The following is a 9,658-nucleotide window of genomic DNA, read 5'->3' as shown; positions in this document are numbered from 1 at the left end:
ATGCACAATTATTAGTGATATGTATGTGGTTCGGAAAAGTCACCTATTAACCAGTTTGCGCTGGTATTGTTTTGACATTGCCCAGGTGCGGGATTTATTTTTCCTAACCTCACTCCGAGGTGGGTTCAGCCAGAATTGGGAATAGGTAGCACACTTGAATATTTCCGACCTCGCTTGCTGCAAGCTGGTCGCTGACATATTACCAGCCTTGCTCGTGACTTGTATATATACGTCTTCCATTTTTGAATCCCAGAAAAACTTTGTGTGCACGCAAGATATCCAACACGAACTGGTTAAAAACACTATGGTGAAATTTTCATCAATCTTAGCATAATCGCTGCCTTATATATCCCACCTGGACTTTAGTGTGCCCATGCTTCATAGTCAGTTTTTCTCTGAACGAATTAATAAGTCGATCGGACATGACAAGCCTTGTTATGTTGTCATTGTTCATGTTGGCTAGAATTTTGAACATTCTCTATCTCACTCCAGGAGTGGCCAGCAACATCAGTCTACTTGTCTTGGTAAGTCCAGTCCTTTTCTCTTCTTTTCACAGGGTTCTTCAGTGTCATCTGGTTTATCAGCTGCCTGACTACATCTGTGTTTCCACAAGTCACTCTTGCCATAAATAGCCGTACATTTAGCAACTGGGGCAAGGCAATTAGTCATGAGCATTAACCATGAATGATGGCCTATACACAACTATAAGGGTGCCTTTTCCTTCCTCCAGAACTTTAGCATTATGGAGAAACTTCCCATACTTTCTCATTAGTGTGAGGTGCTTTGCACGATCCATTGGATCGTTTGTTGCATGCCACTGCTCAACTTTTGGTTCTACTTTGTACCATGGAGCAGTTAAATGACGTTGCAACTTCTTTTGCCAATACAGACAAAACAAACCAAACTGTGTCTTATCCCACCTCCTTCATTTGAATTGATTAAGACCTGAATGTCGGGCTTTTCTCCTGAAGAGCTGGATACCTTGGGATTTTGACAAGAGGAAGATGTAATCTGCTGAGTGTTGGCCCTGTCAGAAACTCTAGGTGCAATGCCAAACTGCATGCTAGCGTCATCACAGACGGGGATGTGGAAATTCACTTCATCGTATTATCAGAACATGTCACTTCATGATCACTGTCACTGGCAGATTTAGGAACGTAATCTTGATTGTCACCCGAGTCATCAGAGCCCAAATCTCACTTATATTACAATATTGGGCAAAATACTGCTGTGGACACTCTGTTTTCCCCCTTCTTAAGCGAGGAATTGGAATGGGATCGTCATAATCTGCTTCATCTGCAGATGCTGCAACATACAAATTAAAATCACAAAGATGCAGTTTTTCCTTCCTTGAAGTGTCTGTACATCCCATCCTTTAGTAGCATCAAAAGACAACTCAACACCTGTTCTGTTGTCCTGCAGCAGACGTGTGTGACTCACTGAAAGTGCCTGATTGTTTAGACCTGCCAGACTTCCATCACCAACTGGTAGCGGACTTACTGAAAGTGCCCGATTGTTAGGACCTGCAAGACTTCCATCATCAACTGGTAGCGGACTTGTGCAACTCATTGAAAGTGCCTTAGTGTTAAGACCTGCAAGACTTCCATCATCAGCTGGTAGTGGACTTGTGTCACTCATTGAAAGTGCCTTAGTGTTAAGACCTGCAAGACTTCCATCATCAGCTGCTAGCGGACTTTTGTGACTCACTGAAAGTGCCTGTTTATTAGGACCTGCAAGACTTCCATCATCAGCTGCTAGCGGACTTGTGCAACTCACTGAAAGTGCCTGATTGTTAGGACCTGCAAGACTTCCATCATCAGTTGGTAGTGGACTTGTGTGACTCACAGAAAGTGCCTAGTTGTTAAGACCTGTAAGGTTTTGTTTACATATTAAATGGAGCAAAGGTCAAAGTTGAAAAGATAAAAAGCATTCAGAGCATGTACCTTGCACCATGCAGGGAACTGATCTTTTCCGTAGTTATACCGAAGTTCTGTGGTATATGATGGGGGATTTGTTAAATACCACCTTCTTCATTGTGCAGTTAGGCTTCTTTTCTTTGTCATTGATGTAACTTACCAAACAGCTCCCCTTAGAGGCATCAATCCTGTTAGAGAGACTAGATCAGGGATGTGATTGGTCTGTGACAAAAAAATCCTGAAGATTTTATGCATGAAGTGCAAACTCCGGCGAGCGCGAAGCCATTACTGCATGGGGTCCGGGGCACGCTTAACAGCCGCGAAAAATGTTTGATTGAAGATGCTCTGTGGTGCAATCTGAGACAATTACAGGGCACTTTCCTCTAAAATTTTGGAGCAGAATTTGTTTTAATTTTTAGAAGAATTTTTCTTCATTTGTTAAAATGTACTCTTGTTCTTAAGTTTCTTCTCATAAAGTACTCAAAGTTGAGAATCATGCATTTTCATGTTACCTTGCCGTATTTGCCATGCTTTGATGTGCTTTGGGTGTTTCACATTGGATACGACTCGAGCGATTTCTTTCCACTAGCACTCAACGTGTAGATGATAATGTCGTTGCAAACATTGCAAAAAAAACTTGCAAGCGCCAGGTTTCTATTTCATCGAAACACTCTTGAAATTCATGCTGATGCCCGTCAATACTAATGGAGTCCCGAAACCATTCCTACCGGAACTTATTTTTCACTTCTTTATCAAGCTCTCGCAGACAGTCGACGTCGACTTGTTGGGTGCAGCAATGTTGGAAATAACGTACACAAACACTCTGAGCGGACGCGCGTAAAACAACGTGCATAATTCAAAACTTATGTGAATATGAAATATAAAATATTTAATTTGAATTCTATGAATAATAATGAAGTACAAGTCGAAGAGGGTGTGCATTCCTTTCAGGTGCCAGGTATGCGGATCACACAATACATTCAAAGAATCTATAATAATTCAAATGAGGTAGTGTAGCACGGGTATATTAATTTCATATTCACATAATTTTTTTAATTCTATTACATAACACTTCGTACAAGTCTCCAGAGGGTGTGCATGTTCAAAGCTCAACTAAAAAAAGGTGAGTTCAAGACCAGAACATAATGTCATGAATCCAAACGATTCTTTATTTGTCAGTATTACTGTTCACATAAAAAAGAACCATTTTCTCTGATAATGTAGCTTAATTTATATTAATCTTTGATACTTAGACAAAACACAAGCAGACAGCTTGCAAAGCACTGTCAAAAGAGTCATTATCTCTGATAATGTAACTTAGAATTATATTATAATTTTGATACTTTGACAAAATACAAGCAGACAGATTACAAAAGAACTGTCCCAATATTCGTGCATGACCAAAAAACCTCTTTCGTTTAGTTTTCACTAAGAACTGAAGCTGCAAAGGTCGAATCTTCTGTTCGTTTGTTGTAGAACCTTGCAAAGGTACTGGCATTAGTCCAGTCTGCAGTATGAAGTATATCTTGAAGTGATACACCCTGAGCTAAAGCCGTTGAAGTCGATGCACTTCTGAAACTGTGAGCAGTATAGACATTTGTGTCTATCCCTGCTGCACGGAGTGTACTTTTCATCCATCTTGCCAATGTACCAGTTGTCATACCTTTATGTAAATCGTTCAGTGACAGAATCTTTTCTGTTCTGCCAAGGTAATCTTTCAAAGTTGAAAACCCATAACTTATGGTTTCCCTCAAAGGCTGGCAGAGTTAATTTATTATTAGAGATACCTCTCTTAGGACAGTTAGTTTTAAGTAATTCCATAACTGTAATATAACAACAATTATCTGAAAAGTCAAAATATCGTAAGTCTAGGGCCGCAAGCATCTGCGTTCGCTGTGCCGTTACGAGAGCCAACAGGCTAACCAATTTTTCGCTAAGGTTGAGTTGCAAAAGATCTTTATTATCAGGTAAACTTGAAATGCGATCTAATAAAGTAGATACTTTCCACATTTTTGACAATCTTGGTTTTGGTGGTGTGGAATTAAAAATCCCTTTTAGTAGGCAAACAATGAGAGGGTGTTGCCCAACAGGATGACCTCCTGCTAAAGGCTAAAGGCAGAGTCATTGATAATGCTGACCTGTACAAATTTAAGGTAGAGTAAGACTTTCCTTCTGAAAGTTTGTGAGCCAGAAAATTAGCAATATCTAGAACAGATGACGCAAATGGATCAATTTTCCTTCCACTGCACCAGCTAACCCAACATTTCCAAGCAGACTCATACTGTTTTTCTGTGCCCTGTCTCCAGGAACTTGAGGTGAGTTTGGTAGCGTCACTCGAAAGTCCCTCTGCTTTCCATCGTTGCCTGAGATGGTCCAAGCGGCTAATCTTAGATTCAGCATGTTCAGAGGTTGAATTTGCTGAGATTGGTTCAGAGCGGTCTGTGGCAGTTGGATTGGTTGTGCTACACACATTGAGAGTAGCTGAGGAAACCAGGCTTGGGTTTGCCACAAGGGGGCAATTACTAGACACAAGTCTGTCTTGTCTCTTGAAATCTTGTCCAGGATTCTGGGTAGCAAACAAAATGGAGGGAAAATATAAGGAGATAAATTCCCCCATGAAATTGTAAACGCATCTACATCCCAAGCATATGGATCTTTTTTCCATGAAACATACTGATTCAATTTTCGAGTTTCACAAGATGCGAAAAGGTCAACGTCTGGGCAGAAGGTTTGCTTGACAATATGATCAAAGACTATGCACTTGATACTTATCTCTTTGTTCAACTCTTTACGAGAAAGATCGGCCGTGACATTGGTTTTGCCGGCAATGTGAGTTGCAGATAAGTGAATATTCTTTTTGCAAACACCACTTAAAAATTGTGGTCGAAATCTGGTTATAAGGAAATCATAGTTCCCCCCCCCCCCCCCCATTTTGGAGATGTATGATACAGCCGTGCTGTTATCTGATGTTATGAGAACATGCGCATTTTGCACCTGTGAACACAGACTGAGCAGTGCATTTTGCACAGCCAGGAGCTCCAACACATTAATATGAAGCTTTTTATGGATGTCTTTCCACTTACCCTGTGCATAAGAATTGTCTGTGTGACAGACTGCTCCCCATCCCAGTTTACTGGTATCTGTGGAGATAACAATATCGATGGAATGTAATTTTATATTACAATATACTCCATCAGAGGAAGCTGTCAACCACCACTGAATTTCTTCAAGAAATGGTGTGGTATCAATACATGTATGTGCACATCATAATTACCCAATTTAGACTGAAGTGCTTTAACTTTGGCAACTTCCATCTGTCGGTAATGTAATTTTCCTTGCGGAAAGGCCTCAAACGTTGAAACAATGAGGCCAATACATCTGGCCAGTTGGCGGATGCTTACTGAATTTTGGAAATTAACTGTCTACACTCCAACTTGATTCTGAGTTGATTATGAATCCCAAGTATGTCACTTTTGTTTCAGGGATCAAACAAGATTTTTTATAATTAATTTCAAATCCACGATTTTGGAGTAGGTTTATTACGAAATTAGTGTTTGTGGTGCTTTCTTCTTTTGAAGAAGACACGATGAGGATATCATCTAAATAAATGACCAAGCGAAAAACTCGACTTCTCGCTGATGCTACTATAGGTTTCATAACCTTAGTAAATATTCTAGGGGCTGATGATAAGCCAGATGGTAAGCAAGTAAAGCAGAAATTTTTTTCTGCCCAAGAGAAGCAAAGATAAGTTTGATCCTTTTCACACATTGGAATAGAAAAATAAGCATCTTTCAGGTCAATTGACGTGAGAAAGTCATTAACTTGAATTAGGTTTTTCACAAGCTTGATATATTCGATTTTGGGGTGCTGGTACGACACAAATTTGTTAAGATCTTTCAAATTGATAACTGGTCCCAATCCACCTGTCTTTTTCGCTATCAGAAAAATGTTCGACAGAAACTGGCATTTAGCCAGAGGAACTTCTCTGATTGCACCTTTGTGCAGCAGTTCACTAATCTCAGTATTGATCACAAGTGATTCTTATCACAGAAGGATCTCTTTTGAGGTTTTGAGGTTTGAATTGGACAGCTCAAGAAATCAATTTTACAACCTGATATGGTGTTTAGAATCCACCTATCAGAAGTGATTTGAGACCAATCATCCTTGTGTAATTTTAGTCTCCCGGCACTTGCCAATGGAGAGGATAGCAGGTCTGATTTTACATACCCTTTTTTTTCTGAAGTAGGCTTCGTTGCAGTAGATGGTTTGTTAGATCTCTGCTGCTAGGTGGATCGCCCACGGCTGTGTTGGGGAACATTCGAACCCCGAGAAGATGAATGCCAGAAGCGTCTGTCTCCAGTGGGTCCGCTGTACAGCGTGTCCCCCCAAAAAATGTCCCTCTCATAGACCACAGAATAATTACCATAATCAAGTTTTATATTCAATTAAGTTTACATATTTAGAAAGCCCACTTAATTTTGTAGTTCCAGTGGAAATTTCAACGGTCTTGCTTCATTGGTTTTGAATACACAGGCTTTTATGCAACAGCAGTGCTTTCCGGGCCATTCAAAGTTTGATAAAAAGAAATGCACACTACAGACATACCATACCTTATTCCATGCTTCACTTTTATCTCAACAACTGTGTTCTTGTTTTTATTAAGTCAAGTTCATTTACTTTTTTAAATGAAAACTAATCAAAGTTCAGTTCCAGTGGTCGTGTTTGCTTTCACAGGGTGTGTTCCACTTATGGTTTGTTCTTCAATGTCCAGCTTGTAAACCTTTATTGTCCTCCTGCACATCCTTTCACCTGCAAACTTGAAATGGGCTGAAAAGCACTGCTGTTACATAATAGACTGTGTATTCAAAGCCAATGAAGCGAGACCAATGAAATTTTCACAGAAGTTACAAAATTAAATGGGCTTTCTTAATCTGAACACTAAATTGAAAATAATACTTCATTTTGGAATTAATTTAGCAGTCTATCAGAGGGACATTTTTTGGGGGGGACATGCTGTAGTTTGCAGATAAGCCTTTGCCTGCTCTCTGCTGGTTATAAGGCCCATAATGGCGGGAACACAGACCGCGATACATGAGGTTGAGGACTAGTTTCAGTTCCTCTCGACGTCTCATACTTAGTTCATAAGAGGCGTTCCCTGCAAGGGTAATGCCATCTAAAGCAAGTTCCTTTAACTTGTCAATGTTCACAACTTGGCCTGACTTTGCTGCTTCACGCAATTCAGTCAACATTTTACAGTAAGGAAGCAAACCTTTGATAATTTGTTTTTGGATTTTCTGTAAGATCGCGTCCTTGGATCTAGCTGAGGCAGGGGATGGTTCCCCAAAGTTCACTGTCTATTCTGGGTGCCCACACGGCTACCACATTTGACGGTATAACATATTTTTCTGCAATTTTTGCATACGTCTCTTTCTTGATTGGCAAAGTTATTGCTTTTACAGCTCTTTCTGCTAGGTTGCTAAATATCTCTGGGCCTTTAGCCTCACTGTCATTGTAAATATCTTCACTTGGAAGAACGTCACAATCAGCTTGCGCAGTAATGGCTTGGTTATCCGCCAGAACACTGGTCGGATCAAACTCAGATTGAGCTGGGTCGTATGCCACAGCTTCCTGGCTTAGTAGCTCGTCCACAAATTCCTCGTCGTATTGAGCCGAGACCTCCAACTGGGGTGGACTACCAGCAGAGTTGATGGGGCCGGTGTGCTTCACACGTCCGGATAAGTCACGGGAATGAACTACTGGTGCCAGCATCTCTTGCATGGCATTAACGGAAGCCGATAACTTCTGGATACCGTCGGCATTGGCCTGTAACCGAGCATCAATGTCCCAGCAAGAACTAGGCTTACCTTGGCCTGGTTGGAGTGATTTAATGTCAGTATTCAGTATTCAGTCAGTATTCATTATTGCAATGAACAAGGAGCTGAACTGTTCAGCTCTGTCCGCTATGCCTATCACACTGTAGCGTTTTCAGATTATCAATTCTTAATTATCAATTCATCTTAATTTTTAATTAATTATCACACTTTAATTATCACACTTTAATTATCAATGTTCCTTTTGAACTTTTTAATGAGTAATTCTCCTGAATGCATTACTCATCGTTTTCCTTGTATACACATACACCACACAGTGCCTATGCAATGTGTAGTCCCAATACTTTATACAGAGCGAATGTCCTTCACTGCCCACACACAAGTCATTGGTCAGTTTCTTAGTACAGCCAAGTTACTTTCAAGATCATTGTTTTAAGGAACTATATTACTCATTCCTAGTCATTTTTCTGAGACTCAAGGAAACCACAATATGACTAAGTTTCCCCATTCTTAAGTATTTCTTATTCTCAAGACTTCCTGTTTCCACCAGTATATAAGTGCTGCTCCACTAGCGCAGTTCTTCATTCTATTCTATTCTGTTTCATTTCTGTTTCAATCCCATTTCTATTCTAGTCTATTTCAGTTCACCCAGTTCTCTTTGTCTCAATTCACTGTAACCAGTTCAATCAATCAATGTGTAAATAAAATAATTGTTGTGGAATAAACAGTCACGGTAAACACAGTCCTCAACCAAAGAATTGTGTATCGACTCATCTATTCCCCAACAAATTGGTGACCCAGACAACAGTGAACACAGCAAATTGGCGATCCAGTGATACCGACAATTGAACTTCATCAAAACTGAACTGCTACAACTTTGCTGAACTATGACTACTCCCAGTACCAGCACCACTGTTAATCCGCCCATCGCTGCAGTTAGTTTAAAATTGCCACCGTTTTGGCCAAATGACCCACTCATTTGGTTCATGCAAGTTGGGGCCCAATTTTTAACTCGTGGTGTTACTTCAGAGGAGACGCGTTACGCATATGTAATCTCGTCCCTTCAACCCTCCATCGCACAAGAAGTGCGGGACATTCTCATCAACCCGCCTTCCACCCAGCCCTACACAACACTGAAGGAGGAGCTAATCAAGCGAACATCCGAATCGGAGAGAAAATGGCTACAGAACTCCTGACAACTGAAGAGTTGGGGACCGGAAACCATCCCAACTTCTACGCAAAATGCAACAGCTGCTTGGTGAGTGCAAGTTGGAGAAATCCATCTTCAAACAACTGTTTCTCCAACGCCTGCCTGGCAACGTACAACTAGTGTTGGCCTCCACCGCCGATGATGTCAACATTGAGCAGTTGGCTAAACTGGCCGACAAAATTGTGGAAGTCACACCTCTTCCCAGCCATGTTGCCATGGTAACAACTGAAGAGAGTTCCCCTTCACAGGCTAGGCAATTTCAAAAGCTGACTGAACAAATCACCCTGCTCCAAGCACAAGTTTCTGCCTTGTCCAGTCAACCTCAGCATCGTAGCTGCAGCCAGTCCCGTGATCGCCATCGACACACCCGCAGTCCATCTCCCGATACTCTCTGCTGGTATCATCGCAAGTTTGGTGGTAATGCTCATAAGTGCACCAAACCCTGCTCTTTCACTACACCTGCCTCCTCGTCTTCGGGAAACGGCCCAGCCAGCAACTAGCGGCGACAAGCTCTGCTGGCCCGTCCTCATCTAGTCGCCTATTCTATGTAACAGACAGAGCAACAAAACAACAATTTCTCATCGACACAGGAGCAGAGGTAAGCGTCATACCATCAGCAATTGCCACTTACGGAGAACGATCTTTGACTCTTGACATTGGACTCCGGCGGCCATGCCGCTGGGTTTTCATTGTTGCTGATG

General features: G+C 41.3%; 1 protein-coding gene across 1 annotated transcript; it reads left to right on the top strand.

The window, feature by feature from the left end:
- Positions 1–8,989: 8,989 nt before the first annotated feature.
- LOC119727790 lies at positions 8,990–9,457 on the top strand. The gene has a single exon (XM_038199855.1). It carries the CDS (start codon positions 8,990–8,992, stop codon positions 9,455–9,457), a length of 468 nt encoding a protein of 155 aa, XP_038055783.1.
- Positions 9,458–9,658: the final 201 nt, after the last annotated feature.

This window comes from Patiria miniata, unplaced genomic scaffold (assembly GCF_015706575.1).
Source record: "Patiria miniata isolate m_02_andy unplaced genomic scaffold, ASM1570657v1 HiC_scaffold_20, whole genome shotgun sequence".
Classification (NCBI taxonomy): Eukaryota; Metazoa; Echinodermata; class Asteroidea; order Valvatida; family Asterinidae; genus Patiria; species Patiria miniata.
Note: the sequence above shows the minus strand (reverse complement) of the source record. Positions and strands in the feature narration are given on the sequence as shown.

Coding starts and splice junctions, on each gene's coding strand:
- LOC119727790 (XM_038199855.1), top strand. CDS start 8,990: ATGCAACAGCTGCTTGGTGAGTGCAAGTTGGAGAAATCCATCTTCAAA.